Source organism: Entelurus aequoreus, linkage group LG03 (assembly GCF_033978785.1).
Source record: "Entelurus aequoreus isolate RoL-2023_Sb linkage group LG03, RoL_Eaeq_v1.1, whole genome shotgun sequence".
In the NCBI taxonomy this organism is placed as follows: Eukaryota; Metazoa; Chordata; class Actinopteri; order Syngnathiformes; family Syngnathidae; genus Entelurus; species Entelurus aequoreus.
Window position 1 is genome coordinate 56,369,656 of NC_084733.1, and position 20,896 is coordinate 56,390,551.

The 20,896-nt window shown below is 39.7% G+C and overlaps 1 protein-coding gene across 4 annotated transcripts in view; it reads right to left on the bottom strand.

The window, feature by feature from the left end:
• LOC133646654 (hepatic sodium/bile acid cotransporter-like) overlaps positions 1-20,671 on the bottom strand; it is a 24,081-nt gene extending 3,410 nt beyond the window's left edge. The window contains exons 1-7 of one of the 4 annotated variants that reach the window (XM_062042246.1): positions 20,580-20,646; positions 10,271-10,353; positions 9,578-10,008; positions 6,580-6,784; positions 6,160-6,338; positions 1,927-2,120; positions 1,706-1,838 (exon numbers count right to left, since the gene is read on the bottom strand). In XM_062042246.1, coding sequence (XP_061898230.1) covers positions 1,732-1,838; positions 1,927-2,120; positions 6,160-6,338; positions 6,580-6,784; positions 9,578-9,966 — 1,074 coding nt within the window. In that variant the 5' untranslated portion in view covers positions 9,967-10,008; positions 10,271-10,353; positions 20,580-20,646 and the 3' untranslated portion in view covers positions 1,706-1,731. Of the gene's footprint in view, positions 1-1,639; positions 1,839-1,926; positions 2,121-6,159; positions 6,339-6,579; positions 6,785-9,577; positions 10,009-10,270; positions 11,503-20,579 lie in introns of those variants that run through there. The other 3 variants (XM_062042244.1, XM_062042245.1, XM_062042247.1) reach the window with 3 other exon arrangements.
• Positions 20,672-20,896: the final 225 nt, after the last annotated feature.

Here is a 20,896-nt window from a genome sequence, read left to right on the forward strand (position 1 = left end):
TCTATAACCCATAAAGTAGGCAGGCACGGAGCTATTTCTCAGCATGTGTTTATTCCAGCCGGCACGTTAATACACTGACACACAACATCCGGATTCCCATTGTCATGTCTGGGATCATGTTTTGTTTAAGTTATGTTCTGTTTGGTTTTTGGACTATTTTTAGTTCTTGCTTTTTCACTCCCTTGTCTTGTTTCCATGGTTACCCATTAGTTTCACCTGTTCCACGTTTGGACTCACACACCTGTCACCAATCATGTCACTGTTATTTAAAGCCTGTCTTTTTCTGTTGGTCGGCCTGGTGACATTAACTCTGTTACCCCTGTTTACCTCTGTTACCTGATGCTACTCATGTTTTCCATAGTTCATGCTGATCTTCTCACGTCATAGTAAGTGTCTGTTGTATATTTCATGTTCATAGTTTTTACCTTTGTGCTAGTCTTTTGTTTTCTTAGCCAAGTTTGTGTACTTCCGCCTTGTGCGCGCCTTTTGTTTCTTTAGTTAGTGTAAAAATAAAAGATGTATTTACCTTCAAGCCAAGTCCAGTCTAATTGTTTTGCATCCTGGGAAAGCAATCCACACAGTAATTTTCCCCGCCATAGTCCACGTATTGACACCCATCATGCATTGCTTCAAAACTACAGCAAGTAGTAACGTTAAAAAAACATAACAGAGACGAAGCTGAAGAACGAAGAAGAGACAGTCATGGCGACGACAAGTAAGAAGAAGAAGTACGCTTGCAAGTTCCAAAATGATTGGAAACAAGAATTTCAGTTCATCCAGGGGAAGGGGTATGCTAGGGAGAGATGGAAGATTCCAGACTCTGGTGCATTTGATGAAGGCACTTTTGTGCGTGCCACACAGCAATGCATCATCAGAGAGGGTGTTCAGCATGGTTAGAAAGATAGTGACAGAGAATAGAACGAGGATGGACAATTCAACCCTAAACTCACTCCTTTCCTGCAAATTAAAATTCACAAATGCTGCCCATACCTATGCTCCTTCAAAGGTTGTGCTACTGGCTGCAAAGCATTGCACTTTCAAATACAACAATGAGTAGAGGAGTGTTATGTGTGTGTATATGTGTAAATAAATGTAAACACTGAAATTCAAGTATTTCATATATATATATACAAAATAAATATATATATACATATATATATATATATATATATATATATATATATATATATATATATATATACATATATATATATAAGAAATACTTGAATTTATATATATATATATATATATATATATATATATATATATATATATATATATATATATATATATATATATATATATATATATATATATATAAGAAATACTTGAATTTCAGTTAATTCTAGCTATAAATATACTCCTCCCCCCCTTAACCCCACCCCCCGGCCCGCCCCACCCACACCCACCTCACCCCACCCCCAATCTCCCAAATTCGGAGGTCTCAAGGTTGGCAAGTATGGTTTGTGTGTGTGTGTGTGACAGGAAGAAAAGCTTTGACTCGTTTGCGGAGAAGTCAGTTTGCATGCAAAATTCGCTGGACCTCTTTCTTTTACAGACATTTCTTGAAGGTAAAAATTGGTTTTATATCTGGGCCAAGACTGTTGTTCTGTGTGAGTGACAATCAAAAAGAAACAACTTACAGTTTGAATCCTTTACCCAACAATTGGACATAATGAAAAAATACAATACTTTATAGTTTTACTTTTATATTGTAGCACTTAAAGTGTGTCACTCCGAGACAGGGATCCTAAGTGTTTTGTCATGTTTGGCTTCCAAACTTGTCGGACACCTAGGTTGTTTCTCTTCGTCTTGTTGAACGTACACATTCTTGTCTTCTGTAAAAAGAACGTGAAAATGATCATTTAAAAAAAAACTTGCTGTGTGCAAACTACAAAACCACAGAGCTACGGCATTTACCCTCACCTGGTGACTTGACCATCTGGTACGATCTGAAGCACACGGTCAAAAAGAGAGCCTCGGCACACTGGAACATGTAGTACAGCAAAGGGAAGAGAAACATGGGCCCAATCACCTCCGGAGGAAAGGCCACCTTCAGAATGGCCACACACAGGTTGATGTTTTGGCAGCCCGTTTCCACAGAGATGGTTCTGCTGCATCTAGATATGTACATATAGATAGAGAGAGAGGAAGGGAAATTACATCACAGCAGCAGTAACTCAGTGTTATCCATTTCAAAAGGTCAGGCAAAGAAAAATACAGTAGGTACAGCTGCACAGAGAACTCTCTCCAAAATAACCTTGCTTATTTTTTGAGGTCTTAACAACTAATTAACTAACTAATGCACTGCATCATACTGACAAATAACTCTAAACTACAGCTTGTGCATGGACAGTGTTGGGACTAACGCGTTACAAAGTAACGCGTTACAAAGTAACGCGTTACTGCAACGCCGTTAGTTTCGGCGGTAACTAGTAATTTTTTATATTCAGTAACTCAGTTACCGTTACTACATGATGCGTTACTGCGTTATTTTACGTTATTTTTTATGTAGTATCGGCTAGAAACAATATCTGCAGTGTCCAAACCAACAATGGTGAGAGTACTGTTGGCATATATGTCGAGAGCTTTTGTTGTAATTGACCATGGAATCCTGATGCAAAACATACTGGACCTAGGACTGTGCCCATATCTGACAGCCTGGCTACATAGTTACATCTCAGGAAGGAGACAGAGAGTGGTGGCAAATGGAGCTCACAGCCCCTGGATTGAAGTTAAATCTGGGGTGCCACAAGGGGGTGTTGTCTCCCCAAATGTCTTCCTCCTTTACATGGCCACCCGGGATGCTGTGTTTGAGGACACCCTTGATGTCGGATATGCAGACGACATCGGGCTATCGAGAGTGATCCCCATATCCAGCATCATGTCAGACACAACGATGTGCCAGGAGGCACAAAGGCTGGACGAATGGGCAGCAAATAAGAAAATGATACTCAACCGGAAGAAGTCTGTAGAACTCCGGACATGTTTTGCCCGAAATCCATCACAACCTCCTGCACTGAGGTTGGGGGGACAGGAGGTCCCTGTCGTGGAAACAACAATGTACCTGGGTTACCACCTCGATCAAAACCTGACTGGAGATGTGCACATCAAGAAGGCAATAAAAACCGCCTCCAAGCGGCTGCACTACCTCACAGTCATGGCGAGACATGGACTACCTGCAGACGACCTTGTTACCATCTACACCACTCTCATCAGGCCGTGTCTGGAATATAGCTCAGTGCTCTTAGTGGGCTGCTCCAAAAAACAACAGGCAGAGCTAGAGCGAGTCCAGAAACGTGCATGTAAAATCATTATGAGGAGAGCTGGAAACATCTCACAACCCCTACCATCACTCCAGACCAGGAGAGAGGAGGCTGCAGTGAAGCTGGTCAGGGATATGCATGATGAGCAACACCCTCTGCATGACCTGCTACCTCCAACACGAGGCAGCCGCACTGCCAGGACATTGAGGAACCAATATAAACTGTCTGAAACCGAGCCCAATGCCAAGACAAAGAGACTTAAAAACTCTACCCTGCTGCAATTAAACTGTGTAATGACACTATCTAATTAAATAAGTAATACAGTCATATACCAGAATTCTAGTAGTTTCCATGCTGCTGTTGTCCTGAAAATGTTTTTTTATATAAAATACTGTCTGTTCTTTTCATTTTTTTTATTTTTGTTTGTTTGATATTCATTGTAAAGTTCAGCTGTTTTTTTCAGTGGGGCCCTGGCTCCACTGCAAGCATGAATTAATAAAGTCAAGTCAAGTCAAGTCAAGTGTCGTTCTTCTGAATCTTCCTCTGTCACAAGCCGGAGAGAAGAAAAGAGGCCCGCTCTGTGTGTGTGTCTGGGTGTGGGTATGGGGAGGGGAGGGACACACGTGATCCGCGGTTTGATATATGAAACAAAAAAAAAAGTTGTTCGCATGTTCAGTCCACACACAGCGTGGTCATGGCGAGCGGAGTACCGGAAGAGCTTCAACGCCCCGCGCCATTTAATCGGTGTGTTTATAGGTGCAGACTCGGTTGTGCAAAACGAGGGTTTTAAACACATGCTGAACGTGCTTGAGCCACGTTACGACATTCCGTCGCGCCCCCACTTCAGCGATAAGATTGTGCCAGATCTTTATGAGCAGGAGAAGAAAAAAGTTGTGGATGAACTATCCCGAGCATCATCTGTTACGCTCACGACAGACGGGTGGACGTCCAGGGGAACTATAAACGCTCACTTTATCACAGCAGACTGGCAGATGAGAAGACATGCCCCCTTGCGCAGGTACTGACACAAGCAGTGGAGGAATGGAAGATAAAGATATCCCAGTCACACGTGATAATGCCAAAAATCAAATAATTGCAGTGAATGAGGCAGGACTGGGACCACAGATAGGTGCTTTGCACATGTAGTGAATTTGGCATCACATCTCAGTCAATAGGATGGAGCGCCTCATTGGGAGGATCAGGAAGGTTTCCTACTTCCACCCAAGCACAACAGCTGCTCATGTGCTTAAGACAAAGCAAGAAATGCTAAAGCTGCCTACTCATGAGCTCATACATGATGTCCCAACGAGGTGGAACTCCACTTATGATATGTTGGCGCAGCAGGCAGCTATATACTCTGCATTGACTCACAAGACCCTGAAAAGAAATGTCAAAAACATCATCAACCTGTCTGATGATGATGATGTGAGAGTGGCAGAGGAGGTCCTCCAGGTGCTTAAACCCCTCAAAACTGTTACATCTCTACTGAGCACTGAAACTTCACCATCTGTGTCAATGATCCTGCCACTGAAAACAAGAATTCTACAATTCATGGCTCCAAGTGTGGAAGACAGCAGCATCACTCCAGATGTCAGGCTTTATTTCACTATCTATGTTTCGAGGAAGATGATGTGCCTTTTTATGTTGCACTTTAAGTTGTTTTTTATTAATGGTCATTGGTCCAAGTTTAAAGAAAGGAGAAGGCCTTTTTATGTTGCACTGTTTTTCATTAATTATGTTAAAAGGAAAATAAAAATGCATGTCAAGTTGATCAACAGATTGTATAATTCTCCAGTGCAATAACAGTACTGAAATGAAGGCTAAAAGGGCATTAATGGGAGCTTTAAGAAAACAATAAGTAACTAAATAGTTACTTTTCACAGTAACGCATTCCTTTTTGGTGTAAGTAACTGAGTTAGTAACTGAGTTACTTTTGAAATAAAGTAACTAGTAACTGTAACTAGTTACTGGTTTTAAGTAACTAACCCAACACTGGTGTTGGATTTCAGACTGTGCACGTATACCTATACCTAAGTATATATGGCAGCATTTAAAAGTTATTTTCAAATATTGAAAATAAGGAAAGGAATATACTGTAAGGTGGCACATGGATGAGTTCACTGTGCAACAAGTGAGGTCAAACACAATAATGCATTATCATGGACAATATAAATACAGTACTAATGCATGTTACTGAAATATGTTGTGCAGTGGTTGTCAAACTTTGTTCACCAAGTACCACCTCTGATAACACTCGGCTCTCCAAGTACCACTATTATGACCAACATTCAAATACAGTAGCATAGTAGGCAAACATATTCGTTAAAAATTATTTAACAAGTATGTTTAATATTGTTGTCCGCTGTAACATTACACACAGCCTGAACAGTGACACTGTGTTTGAATATAAATAAAACACTGCGCTTTAATCAAGTGATTATTTGGCGTACCACTAGATGAAGCACTGGTATGTGTACTTCAGTTTGAGAATCACTGATGTAGCGTATATGCTACATATATTGCTTTACAGCAATCAATAACTAAATGAATACATTACATGAAAACTAAGTGAATGTGTAGAACACTGCCTTTACTTTCATTGAGATACGTTTGTAGAAAATTGGTAAGTGAAAGAATTAGCAGTATTTGCTGAGACAATAGAGGGATAAGATTACATACCACCTTCTGCTTCTTCCTACTCCTTTTCAGACATATTTGATTATATTATATTTTATTTTATAGATAGAAAAATATATTATCTTGGTTATTTATATTATTATGTGAATACTAACGCTTGGTAGGAAAAAAAGTATTTTAGTCAAAAACAAGAATTTTCCATTTCAGATTGTTGAACTTGCTCATACTTCCACTTGTTTAGGCGTGTCAAACCTACTTTGGACTGAGTCTGCACATGGTGGACATGACGAATCCCAGCACGAAGCCTATGAAGGGCATCAGAGCTGCCACAGTCAGAACATCAGCGGTGAGGATCATCCACAGAATGTCTTTGACGGCCAGGCCAGACAAGGTGAACAAGATGACGCTGGAGATGATCAGTATGCCTAAACCAGACTTTTAGCAAAGTCAAGCAGAACACATATCGCATCACGTTGCAACACTGCATTTAAGACAAGGTAGGAGGAAAACATGGCATTCATTATGTGGGAACATGTGGGATCATTTACTTTTGTATTTGTGGAGAACTTCCTGTTGTTGAGAAGATAAGCACCACTGATGGTTCTTTAGCCTGACCTGTGACTCATATGTGCAGTGTTTTTGTTTGGGGAATGTCTTGAGCAAGAAATTATATTACCTTCAAGACCACCGGAGTGTATTTTGGCTTGTAGTGATTGATAGCGATGCCCATGGCGCAGGGCACCAGGGTGAAGGCGAGAGCTGTGATGATGCCGACATAGGGCACGGCGTTCTCCAGGCCGCTGAAGCCCTGGCAGTAGACTAGGAGAAGCAAGGGCATCAGACCCAGAGCTGCAATGCAGGAGCAGGTGGTCATCACTATGCTTGAAAGAGAAAAAAAATATGATTTTAATACAGGACGTCAAATTATATTCATTCATTTTATATAGCGGACTTTGGGTACACACGGACTGCTCACCAGTCAATCACAAACAACCATTCAACAAGCTGACAAAGTGGGATGACAACCATAGAATTGGAAATGTAACATACTGCAACATTGGAAAGGGTCTTGCTCCTCAGTACAATCTCAGGGCATTCAATCAATGGCAACTGGAGTGTTTGGTTTGTCTTAGAAGATGTGTCGCCGCTCATCCGAGTAGGCTTCATCACTGGTATTGGCACCAGCTGCTAGATTAGATCTGACCAATCTAAGTCTAAGACCAGATCTGACCAAACTAAGTCTATGAGCATTAACTGATGAAGTCTACTCGGATGAGCGGCAAAACGTCTTCTAAGACAAACCAAACAGTCCAGTTGCAATAGATTGAATGCCCTAAGATGACAATGACCTGGATGAATGGGAACATTCATACATATCCTCAGTACAATATAAAAATAACATTTTAGCCATGTATCTTTCTAACAGAGTGCAGCTGCAGTGTTTATGGACCTGCCAGAAGTGTTGATACCATCAACCATAATATGTTAATTAGCAAATTAGAACTAAGTGTAGATAGCATCAGAGCGTTGTCTTGAACTGGATTAGACGCTATTCAACCAAGATTTCTAAATATCTATCGATGTATCTAATACATCTAAATGGTTCGCCAAAACATATTATTTTTTCCAGAGAAACTGCGCTTTTTTTTTAACATTTTGCCTATTCACAACCGTTATGAGGCAAGCACACATACATTTTCCCTTTTTATGCATTCAAATCGTAACTAAACGCTAGCAAACGGCAGCTAACAATAGATGTAATGTGACTCACTCTATTCTGTCTATAAAGTGCCCTGAATATTATCCAAAAGCCTTCATCAGCGTCTTATTTATATGCTGTAAGTATATTTGTAGTGTAATGTACTAAAATGAACATTCATAATAACATGTAATATTTACATATTTTGGTCATTTTTAGCGTACGGCGGCTTTTGCTATTTCCTTCAACAACAACAATAACTGCTAATCATGGCAGACTTAATGACATACAACAACGACTACTCTGGGACCAATGATGATTAAAAACTAGAGATGTCCGATAATGGCTTTTTGCCGATATCCGATATTCCGATATAGTCCAACTCTTAATTACCGATTCCGATATCAACCGACACCGATATATACAGTTGTGGAATTAACACATTATTATGCCTAATTTTGTTGTGATGCCCCGCTTGTTAGGAACTCGCATGGCTGCAGTTTGTGTGTCCCCAAGATGCAAGAACCAGGAGGAGGATGTGCAGGTAAGATGATTTTAATTAACATAAACAGAAAATAAAGCAGTCTTGCAGAATTGTTCCAAACGTAGAGAGTCTATCATCGAGCCCTGAAGAGTGCTCGAGAGAAAACATAAATAGACATATGCTGATTGGCAGCAGGTGTGGACTGGCTGCCAATCAACGGCAGGTGAAGAGAAAACAGTGCTCCGCGGAACAGGAAATTTAACAAAATAAGAGCACTGACCGGAAGTAATACAAAAACCAAGGAGACAAACAGAAAGGAAGTGACCGATCGTCACACCGCTGGATGCATTAAACAATGTAACAAGGTTTTCCAAAATAAATCAACTCAAGTTATGGAAAGAAAATGCCAACATGGCACTGCCATATTTATTATTAAAGTCACAAAGTGCATTATCTATTTTAACATGCCTCAAAACAGCAGCTTGGAATTTGGGACATGTTCTCCCTGAGAGAGCATGAGGAGGTTGAGGTGGGCGGGGTTGGGGGGGGGGGGGGGGAGTTGAGGTGGAGGGGTAGGGGTAGCGGGGGGTGTATATTGTAGCGTCCCGGAAGAGTTAGTGCTGCAAGAGGTTCTGGGTATTTGTTCTGTTGTGTTTATGTTGTGTTACGGTGCGGATGTTCTCCCGAAATGTGTTTGTCATTCTTGTTTGGTGTGGGTTCACAGTGCGGCGCATATTTGTAACAGTGTTAAATTTGTTTATACGGCCACCCTCAGTGTGACCTGTATGGCTGTTGACCAAGTATGCTTTGCATTCACTTGTGTGTGTGAAAAGCCGTAGATATTATGTGATTGGGGCGGCACGCAAAGGCAGTGCCTTTAAGGTTTATTGCTGCTCTGTACTTCTCCCTACGTCCGTGTACTACTTCGTACAGCGGTGTTTTAAAAAGTCATAAATTTTACTTTTCGAAACCGATACTGATAATTTCCGATATTACATTTTGAAACATTTATCGCCCGATAATATCGGCAGTCCGATATTATCAGACATCTCTATTGAAAACCTTAAATTTCTGAGCCTGCATATAAGGAGGATGAGCTACAAGTTTTGGAGCCTAAGTGATAAGCATATCTGAACCATAGGACCGAGGCTCGTTGTTGGGCCGTGAGTGCCTCATATCTGTTTCTCAGCTGTGGTCTTAATGGGCCGCAGAGGTACTCAGTTGTAATACACTTTTACACCACATGTGGCAGTAATAACAACAACAAACAGAGAAAGTCTGGATCTAAAATTTGAACACTGCTCTCGACCTTGACTTTTTTAGACTCTTTTTACGGGGAAAAAAACGTCTTATATTGAGAGTAAAGTAGCACATATTAGTTTGGGAAAATGCGACATCTGCTGGATTTTGTAAGGAGTGCAGTAACTAATGCAGAAGTCATCATTTCAAATTTGACATGGAATTGAACCCACGATTAGGAGAGTCATTTACCTGAGGTTCATGTCTCCCTTGAGGGCCAAAGCAAAGATATTGGACAGGTTTCCTCCAGGACAGCAGCCACATATGAGCACCGTCACAGCCTTAATGGAATCCATCTTCAGTAATTTAGCAAGACAGAACGCAGTCAAAGGCATGATTCCGAATTGGGCCACGATGGCGATGGCGACCCCTTTAGGTCTCAGCAGATGGGTCCTGATTTTGGAAATCTCCATCGTACATCCCAGAGATGTCATGGTGATGAAGAGGAGGAGGATGGAGAGGATGTTGATGGCTTTGTTGAGAGGAGAGGATGTGTTCAGCACTCCCATGCTGCCGTTGTAGGACATGTTGCCTCCATAGTGAAGTATGGAAATCCCCTGGTAGACGTCCGTCACATTCATGGCGGTTCTTTCTCAGTGCAGCTTTTACTGGACACTTGTTACCTGTCGCAAAAAGAAAACCTTTTTTCAACATAGAAAAATGCTACAATTTGGAGTTCAACCTCTAGTTTCTTGGACAAATAGGCCTCAAAAATCAAACACAACTTGGACTTCAAACTACTGTCATGCAAATCTTGTGATTCATTTGGAAGTGTGTTTTGTTTGTCATGTGGGATGATACAATAATGACCATAGAACCAGACTTGCTGCTATGCTACATAGGAAAGGCTCTGGCTGCTCAGTACAAAAAAAGCAATACACTTACCTAAAAATGTGTTGTTTTTGTTGTGTTTTGGACACGTACAATCCTCTCGACAAGACACTGGTCATCTCCAATTAAGGCCTTAGCTGGTCATCAAAATCAATCGTTACAGTGCCAAAGCTAATTAAATATTGAGCAGAATGTAAATAGCATGTACAGTCGTCCTTCGCTACATCGGGCTTCAAATATTGCAGCTTCAACATTGCATTGCTTCACCACATTGCACATTTTTTATGTATTTTCCTTTTTTTTTAAAGCATGTTCTCACATTTTTGGGTTCCTAAATTAAGCATTTTTAAGTTTTAAAATGGCCCAAATTAACTAAAAATATCAATTCTACAGTAGTATTGGCCACTAGCACTGCAAATAAATTGCCACTTGCCAAAATTAAACGTTTTATTTCTAGAAATGTGCTTAGTTTTAAGAACTATTAACTAATTATTTTCAGTTATTGACGAATGCAGCTGAGATAGGCTCCAGCACCCCCCGCGACCCCAAAAAGGACAAACAGTAGAAAATAGATGGATGGCCGGACGTTACAGCAAATCTTAATTTTAAAATGAGTAATTGTATTTTGTCTATTGTCATTTAAAAATGTTAAAATTTAGGAGGAAAAAACATTCAAATAAGACATTTTTGGTTTTGCCACGTAGAAAATCGTGCTTCAAGATTCTGCAACACCTCAAGGATGCTTAATTTAGGAAATTCCTTGTTTTCAAAATAAAATACTTACTCTTAGTTTAAAGGGGAACTGCACTTTGTTTGGAATCTTTGCCTATCGTTCGCAATCATTATGAAAGACATGACGACAGATGGATTTTTTTTGTATGCATTCTGAATAATAAATTAAAGTTCGCTTACAGCGGAGCTAATTTGAGGTCCTCTATTTCGCCCATAAAATTCAATAAATAACCTTTCAAAATGCGGCAACAATACTTAATTTACATTTCGTGGCTTAAATATTAACCAAGTATTAGTAATATTTTTGTTATAAGCGCTAACGCAGACACACTATTTATAGCAGCGCCATGATCACTAGCTTGTGTGCCTATGTTTACATCATCGAGTGGTCTGCTGTTACCTCGCTTCCTTATTCGCTGTAAGTTTATTCTACATCATAAGTCATGTATCTCACCTGGACAGTAGATGGCTGAAGAGATAATCCGACAAGTTGGTACACTTTGACCGCCATTTAGGACCTGGAACTGGCGAGGACGAGACGAAAACCGCTTGTCCCCCCTCCCCTCCCCCACCATCATAGCAGTCTGCAACCTAATGACAGCCGAACTTGCACAGTAAGTGATGTTTTATTACAAAACCCAAAACCAGTGAAGTTGGCATGTTGTGTAAATTGTAAATAAAAACAGAATACAATGATTTGCAAGTCCTTTTCAACCTATATTCAGTTGAATAGACTGCAAAGACAAGATATTCAACATTCGAACTGGTAAACAGTGTTATGTTTTGCAAATTTTTATTTATTTTTTTAAAATTTTTTATTAAGGATCCCCATTAGCTGGTTACCTCAACAACCCACTAGTCTTCCTGGGGTCCACAATTCAATACAATTACAAGTAAAAGCATATAATTATAACTACACAATACAGAAACAAATAAAAAATAAAAGCATCAATAAGAAAACAAGCAAACAATTTACAGTCACAGAATAATAATTACCATATAAATATAACTACACAATATAAAACCAAACAAATCATCAACAAGCAAACTAATTTAAAGACTCAGATAAACTATTACTCTCTTTTTAAAAACCTGTTTACTTTCAATGCCGGTGAGAATTTGAGGCAGGTTATTCCCGAGCGATAAAGATCTATAAATAAAAGATTTCCGCAAAGCATTCTTCCTGGGACGAGGGAGTACAAAATGTCCCTCACTGGACGCCCTGGTATTGTGATTATGTATAGTGCTACTGTGAACTATCTGGGCCATGAGAAAAGCAGGAGTTTTACTACCGGTTACTGGTTTGAACAATATAAGAGTATTAGCCGACAACCTGTTCTGCACTGTTAGCCAGGAAAGAGAAGCATGCATTTGGTTCACATTGGTTCTTAGTGAACAACCAAGAACCAGCCTTGCTGCCCTATTCTGGACAATCTGGAGCTTACTGATCTCACCACTCGCAGCAGACGCCCAGACTGTAGAACAATAGTCAAGATGACACAAGACTAAACTCTTAACAATTTGACAAAGAAGAGGTGGATCAACAAAAGCAGCTCATTTCCTGGAAATACCAACAGCCCTTCCCATCTTTGTAACTATATCACTGATATGATTTGACCAGGATAGAGTGCAGTCCAGCATCACTCCAAAGAGCTGGGCACTTTTGACCTGTTGAACTATTGAAATACCTAGCCTCAAATCCAACTTTGGGTCACAAGATAACCCTTGCCTAGTCCCCAATATAATACTTTTTGTTTTTGAGATGTTAAGGACAAGTCTGTTACATACTGTCCAGTCATGCACAGCTTTTAGTTCCTCACTAAATACTACATTAAGTACACTGCATGATGGTGCAGCTTGATATAAGGTTGCATCATCAGCATAAAGAACCAATCTTGCACGCCCGGTAGCCCAAGGTAAATCATTGGTGAATATAGAAAAAAGTAAAGGTCCTAGGCAACTTCCCTGTGGAACACCACAATCCAAACTTCTGCTATTAGACAAGCTGCCATTAAGATACACCTGTTGTGATCTTGAGGACAAATAACTCTGTATCCACATTAAAGCCGAAGTATTAAAACCATAACATTTAAGTTTCTCAATTAAAAGAGAGTGGTCAATCACGTCAAATGCAGCACTAAAATCTAACAGCACAGCTCCAACCAACATAGAATTATTTATAGCATTAAGCCAATCGTCCGTCATTTGTATAAGTGCAGTGGAAGTAGAGTGGCCCGTTCTATATGCATGTTGAGAATCAGTTGCTAGCCCATTTGATTGAAAGTAAGCTTGAATTTGTGCTTACACACATTTCTCCAGTATTTTACATAACCCAGGTAGGATGCTTATTGGTCTAGAATTGCCCTCATTGAAAGCCAATTTGGTATCCTTATGTAGAGGAGTAACCTTAGCCACCTCCCATATCTTTGGACACAGGCCCACTTGTAAACATTTATTAAAAATATGACAAACAGGCACTGATATGATACCAGCAGTCATTTTCAGTAATTTACTATCCAGGTTGTCTACACCAGCTACTTTATTGTCCGGAAGAGAGTGTAGTAACCTCTCAACCTCACTGACTTCAACCCAATGAAAATTGAATTCACAGTCCTTATTATCCATTATAATATTCCTAGTGAGGTCAGCTGATTTGGTGTTATTGGATATATGCATACCATGCCTTAATTGAGATACCTTGTCAACATAATAGTTATTCAAAAGATTTGCAATGTCACATGGCTTAGTGAGTACCAACCCATTTGATTCCACAAAAGGTGTACAGACATTGTTCTTTCTACCCATGATTTCATTCAAAACATTCCATAAGTTTTTGCTACCATATCTCACATCATATAACCTCTGTTTGAAATATTGTCTTTTTTTCAGTTTGTTTAACTTTGTGACCTGGTTTCTTAAGGAACAGTACTTATGCCTGTCATCATTTAAACCTGAGTTGACGAAGGCTTTTTTAGCCATGTCTCTTTCTGTCATTTAACTTCTAAGTCCATTATCAATCCAGGGGGCAGACTTAGTTTTGACTGAAAACTTTTTCAAAGGGGCATGCTTGTCCACAACACTCATGTACATTAACATAAATAAGTCCAGTGCAGCCTCAGGGTCTTCCTCACTGCACACCTCGTTCCAATTTAAACAGGATCTATCATCAATAAAACATTATTCATCAAATCTCTTATAAGACCTTGTAAAAATAATTTTTTGTCTTTGTCTTTCTAGTGACAGCTATTATATTGTGGTCAGTAAAACCTACAGGAACCGAGACTGCTTTGGAGCATTGGTCCGGAACATTTGTATAAATATGATCAATGCATGTAGCTAAAATAATACCATCACTATTACTACCTATTCTCGTGGGAGGGGCAACAATTTGGGACAGATTGCAAGCATTTAAAATGGATAGTAACTTATTTTTGTTTGTACACCCCTGTCCATGCCAGTCAACATTCATATCACCCAGTAAATAGATTTCTCTATTCTCATCTGATATCCTGTCAAACATCTCACATAACTCCTTCAGATACAGAGCATCAGCACTAGGAGGCCTATAGAAACAACATACTATAATTGGTTTCAAATAAGGCAGATGGACCTGCACACAAATAGCTTCAATGTTCTCCCTCATCAAATCATTACGCACTTTGATAGATAAATGATTCTGAATATAAATAGCCACCCCACCCCCAAACCTGTTCCTATCTTTCCTAAAAATTGAGAACCCCTCAATGGCTACAACTGAATCAGAAAAGGAATCATCAAGGTGGGTCTCAGAAATGGCAAAGATATTAATAAAATGATCTCTGATAATACACTCTACTTCCTGATACTTATTACGCAGGCTGCATACATTCACGTGAGCTAACATCAGGCCCCTATGAAGGCCCAGTTTAGTGCAGGACATAACAGTACTGGAAGTAGTCATGACACAGCCCAAACCAAGATACTAAAAACACCCACGAATGCCATTCTAAAAAAGCCAGGGGGCAACCTTTGGGTCCCGATACAGCTGTCCATTTATGTACAGCCTATCCACTGTTAGTGCCACTCTGGACTCGGTTCTCTCTCATGATCGGTGACAGTTTCTTTCTCCTATCGTTGATCTCAGCCGGAAAGTGGTCATTTAACCAGAGAGAGGTCCCTTTCAGCTCCTTTCCTCTGCTTTTCACCAACTCTTTGTGCTTAAAATGCTCAAAACGAGCTATTATGGGACGGACTTTATTGTCCACAGGTCTGCCCATTCTGTGCACCCTAGAGAAAGTTATGTCTCTTACCACCTCCGGGGAGAGCTTGAGCTTATCCGACATGAACTCTCTTACAGTTTTTTCCGGATCGGCGTTGCCCTCTCGGATCCCCGAGAATATGAGATTGTCTCTCATGTCCCTGCACTGTACATCCAACAGCATGTCTTTAATGCGCCTATAGTCCGCGGTAAGAAAGTCGGTAGATCTCTGCATGTCAGTCATCGCGCCTCTCAGAAAGGCATTATCCTTTCTTAGATCCTCAATCTCCTTCTGACTGAATTCCAGGCTACTTCTCAAGTCACGGATGTCCTGCTGTAGTGCATCCAAAATATCCAGCTTGCTCAGTTGATCGATTCCAATACCGATGCGTCCACCTCCATGCTACCACCCGGCTCGCCTCCGCTATCGGTCAAGCCTCGCTGGGATCGGTGTCTCCTAGCTGGTTGTTTGACTTTACACGCAGCCCCACCAGACACCTCCTTCTTGTCACTCTTTTTGTTGGTCATCGCAACTGTGACTGTCCAAAAACCCGGTATTCAAACGTGCGATCGTTAAAATACCAAGCTCAAGGCGAGCTGGAGGTTAGCGACTGGCTAGCTAGCCACCTGGCTAAAAACAAACCAAGCCAGCTAGCGGTCAGTGATGTTTTTAAACAAACAAGGACACCTTGATCACTTTAGAATTGTCCATAAAGTGCCCATAAAAGTATCAAGAATAGGTATCCAAAATAAAATATGATATATTTGCGACCTAAAATTGGATAAAAACGCCAATTTCTGCTCACGGCAACGGAGAAGTTGACTTCAGACGTCACGTCACGTTGCAGGTAGAAGGTGTATATATTAGCTCATTTGGAATTAAATGCCTGCAACATGTTTCAAAAAAGCTGGCACAAGTGGCAAAAAAAGATTGAGAAAGCTGAGAAATGCTCATCAAACACTTATTTGGAACATCCCACAGGTGAACAGGCTAAGTGGGAAAAGGTGGATGTCATGATTGGGTATAAAAGCAGCTTTCATGAAATGCTCAGTCATTCACAAACAAGGAAGGGGCGAGGGTCACCACTTTGTGAACAAATGCATGAGCAAATTATCGAACACTTTAAGAACAACATTTCTCAACTAGCTATTGCAAGGAATTTAGGGATTTCACCATGTACGGTCCTTAAAGGCCTACTGAAACCCACTACTACCGACCACGCAGTCTGATAGTTTATATATCAATGATGAAATCTTAACATTGCAACACATGCCAATACGGCCGGGTTAACTTATAAAGTGCAATTTTAAATTTCCCGCCACACTTCCGGTTGAAAACGTCTAGATATGATGACGTATGCACGTGACGTTAACGGTTGATACGGAAGTATTCGGACCCATTGAATCCAATACAAAAAACGTCTGTTTTCATTCCAAAATTCCACAGTATTCTGGACATCTGTGTTGGTGAATCTTTTGCAATTTGTTTAATGAACAATGGAGACTGCAAAGAAGAAAGCTGTAGATGCGATCGGTGTATTAGCGGTGGACTACAGCAACACAACCAGGATGACTTTGAGGATAGCAGACGCGCTAGCCGAACGACCTCACCTTGACTTCCTCCGTCTCCGGGCTGCCAACCGCATCGGTGATCGGGTGAAGTCCTTCGTCGTACCGTCGATCGCTGGAACGCAGGTGAGCACAAGTCGTGATGAGCAGATGAAAGCTGGCGTAGGTGCAGAGCTAATGTTTTTAGCATAGCTCTGTCGAGGTTCCATATCTAAGTTAGCTTCAATGGCGTCGTTAGCAACAGCATTGCTAAGCTTCGCCACGCTGGACAGCATTAACCGTGTATTTACATGTCCAGAGTTTGGTAGTATTGTTGATCTTCTGTCTATCCTTCCAGTCAGGGACTTATTTGTTTTGTTTCTATATGCAGTAAAGCCCGATGCTATCACGTTAGCTCAGTAGCTAAAGAGCTTCACCGATGTATTGTCGTGGAGATAAAAGTCACTGTGAATGTCCATTTCGCGTTCTCGACTCTCATTTTCAAGAGGATATAGTATCCGAGGTGGTTTAAAATACAAATCCGTAATCCTTAATAGAAAAAGGAGAGAGTGTGGAATCCAATGAACCCTTGTACCTAAGTTACGGTCAGAGCGAAAAAAGATACGTTCTGCACTGCACTCTAGTCCTTCACTTTCACAATCCTCATCCACGAATCTTTCATCCTCGCTCAAATTAATGGGGTAATCGTCGCTTTCTCAGTCCGAATCTCTCTCGCTGCATTGTAAACAATAGGAAAATGTGAGCAGTCCTTCCTCCGGTGTCGTCACGCTACTTCCGGTAGGGGCAAGGCTTTTTTTTATCAGAGACCAAAAGTTGCGAACTATATCGTCGTTGTTCTATACTAAATCCTTTTCGCAAAAATATGGCAATATCACGAAATGATCAAGTATGACACATAGAATGGATCTGCTATCCCCGTTTAAATTAAAAAAATTAATTTCAGTGGGCCTTTAATATCATCAAAAGGTTCAGAAAATCTGGAGAAATCACTGCACGTAAGCAGCAAGTCCGAGAACCAACATTGAATGCCCGTGACCTACGATCCCTCAGGTGGTACTGCATCAAAATCGACATCAGCGTGTAAAGGATATCACCACATGGGCTAAGGAACACTTCGGAAAACCACTATCGGTAATTACAGTTTGTCGCTATATCTGTAAGTGCAAGTTAAAACACTACTAAGCAAAGCGAAAGCCATTTATCAACAACACCCAGTAAAACCGCCGGCTTTGCTTGATTGATTGATTGATTGAAACTTTTATTAGTAGATTGCACAGTACAGTACATATTCCGTACAATGACCACTAAATGGTAACACCCGAATAAGTTTTTCAACTTATTTAAGTCGGGGTCCACATTAATCAATTCATGGTAATTCATGCTGGGCCCGAGCTCATCTAAGATGGACTGATGCAAAGTGGAAAAGTGTTCTGTGGTCTGTCGAGTCCACATTTCAAATTCTTTTTGGAAACTGTGGACGTCGTGTCCTCCGGAACAAAGAGGAAAATAACTATCCGGATTGTTCTCGGCGCAAAGTTGAAAAGCCAGCATCTGTGATGGTATGGGGGTGTATTAGTGCCCAAGGCATGGGTAACTTACACATCTGTGAAGGCATCATTAATCCTGAAAGGTACATACATGTTTTGGAGCAACATATGTTGCCATCCAAGCAACACATTTTTCATGGACGCCCCTTCTTATTTCAGCAAGACAATGACAAGCCACATTCTGCTCGTGTTACAACAGTGTGGCTTCATAGTAAAAGAGTGCAGGTATTAGACATGGCCTTCCTTGTCTCCCGTTGAAAATGTGTGGCGCAATATGAAGTGTAAAATACGTAAATGGAAACCCTGGACTGTTGAACAACTTAAGCTGTACATCAAGCAAGAATGGGAAAAAATTCCACTTGAAAAGATTCAAAAATCGGTCTCCTCAGTTCCCAAACGTTTACTGAGTGTTGTTAAAAGGAAAGGCCATGTAACACAGTGGTAAAAATGCCCGTGCCAACTTTTTTGCAGTGTGTTGCTGCCATTAAATTCTAAGTTAATGATTATTTGCAAAAAAAAAAAAAGTTTATCAGTTTGAGCATTAAATATCTTGTCTTTGCAGTCTATTTAATTGAATATAAGTTAAAAAGGATTTGCAAATCATTGTATTTTGTTTTTATTTACGATTTAAATAACGTGCCAACTTCACTGGTTTTGGGTTTTGTACTTATATTCCTGATCAACTTGACTTTTTCAAGTTACATTTTAGGTAATAAAAATGACATATAAAATATTAAAATATATTACAAAAAATGTGGTGAAATGTTGTAAAATACAATCATTTGTGCAAATCAATGCTGTGGAAACGATCTTGCCATAAATATCTGGTAGTGTCTGCGACCTTACGTTTGTTTTTGGCATTCTTCATTCCAAAGCTATTGAAACAATAGGTCCTTATAAATTAATCCTTTGGTGCACAACACTGATACACAACTGGAAAATGTTCTTTCTACTTTTTTAATTTCAAATTTCATTTCTCATTTCTATTTTTATTCACTCTGTTATGGTGAAAGATAAGATAAGAGTTCAAAATGTTCAGTGTTAGACTACAATTGAAATAATTACAGTAATAACAACATTTCTTGCTGTATTAATGAATACAAGGCCATCCATCCATCCATCCATTTTCTACCGCTTGTCCCTTTACAAAACTCATTTATAACCGACAACTGTCACTGACCCTTGAAACATGTGGTAAAGATTTGGTAAAAAAATAATTTAAAAATTAATGTTTTAGTTCTGATTGTCATGGTTTCCTAAAGTAATGGACACTTTTTTTCCACCTGACAACAACATTGCCTTTCATAATTAACTTGACGATGTAGGCGCTAAAGCCCATTAGCATCATTATTACACAACCATTGTATTCCTTAATGCAATTAATAGATACTTCATTTACAGGTACATTATAGTACAAACAAGAATGGAATTAAAATAATGTCAATATAAAAATATAAATAATACCGGTATAATGTATTTCCTTGAAATAATTTGATTTATTTTGTATCAATATAATAAATAATCGATATAATACATAAAACACACTACTGGTAAATAGTAAACAAACACACACACACATTATGTACATTTTTGTGTATCTGTATTGTACAATCAGATGGAATATGCAATCGTTTCACAAGATTGTTCACAGGTGTATACAACACACGTTTATATGCTGTAATTAACACGCATAGCACACAAATGTACATGACCTATGTTTATAAAATAGTGTCAAACGATAAAATGTTTTAAATCAGATTAATCACACTATTGAATTTCGATTAATGACGATTCATCACAGGTTATTATGTGCTTGCATAATTTAAATGACTTTAAAAAAGCGTCCAGTATTTGAACACAAATGCAATTTTATTGTCAGAATGTCAGGTTTTTTTTTATATGTTACTTGAATACACATCATTTATTTGCTCAAAACTTGGTAACAGTTTTATCCAGTTAGGGTGCATTTTGATCTTCCAGTGAGCACACCAGTCCGAGTCTCCTCACTCATCTTTGATCTGATGCATGCATTGAGCAGCGTGATTAATCTGCATACATATTAATGCTATGATGTTTTGTGATTAATCACATGACTTAATGCATTAAATTTGACAGCCCTTTAATATAAACCTGTCCCTGCTAGATAGCACATACAGTATATACAGTATATATACACACACATAAATATACAGTATTTGTGGACAAATGTAAGTGTGTTGACTATTTGTATTTCAAATAATAAGAATAAAATGTTAGTATTAAATACTGACTTTCTTACCTTCATTCCAAGCAAACTTGTGCAACTTGAAACGTTCCTTCCTCACTTCCATCTCTCCTTTTCGTTTTTGTGCCCAGACCCCGAGCCCTCCCTCCTCTGTCACGTGGCGCCATAGCAACACGGTGGGTCGGCTGCAGACTCCAGAGGAACATGACCTTCCCTGCAACTCCACTTCATACACAGCTGCTTTATTGTTGTATTTTGCAAAGGATTCCATGAAATCAATCTTTAGGAGCTAGTTACAGGAAGTTATTTGTAATGACAACACTGTGGGGAACAATGGCGGTGGTGGGATTTGCGGAAAGAATGTGGTTTGT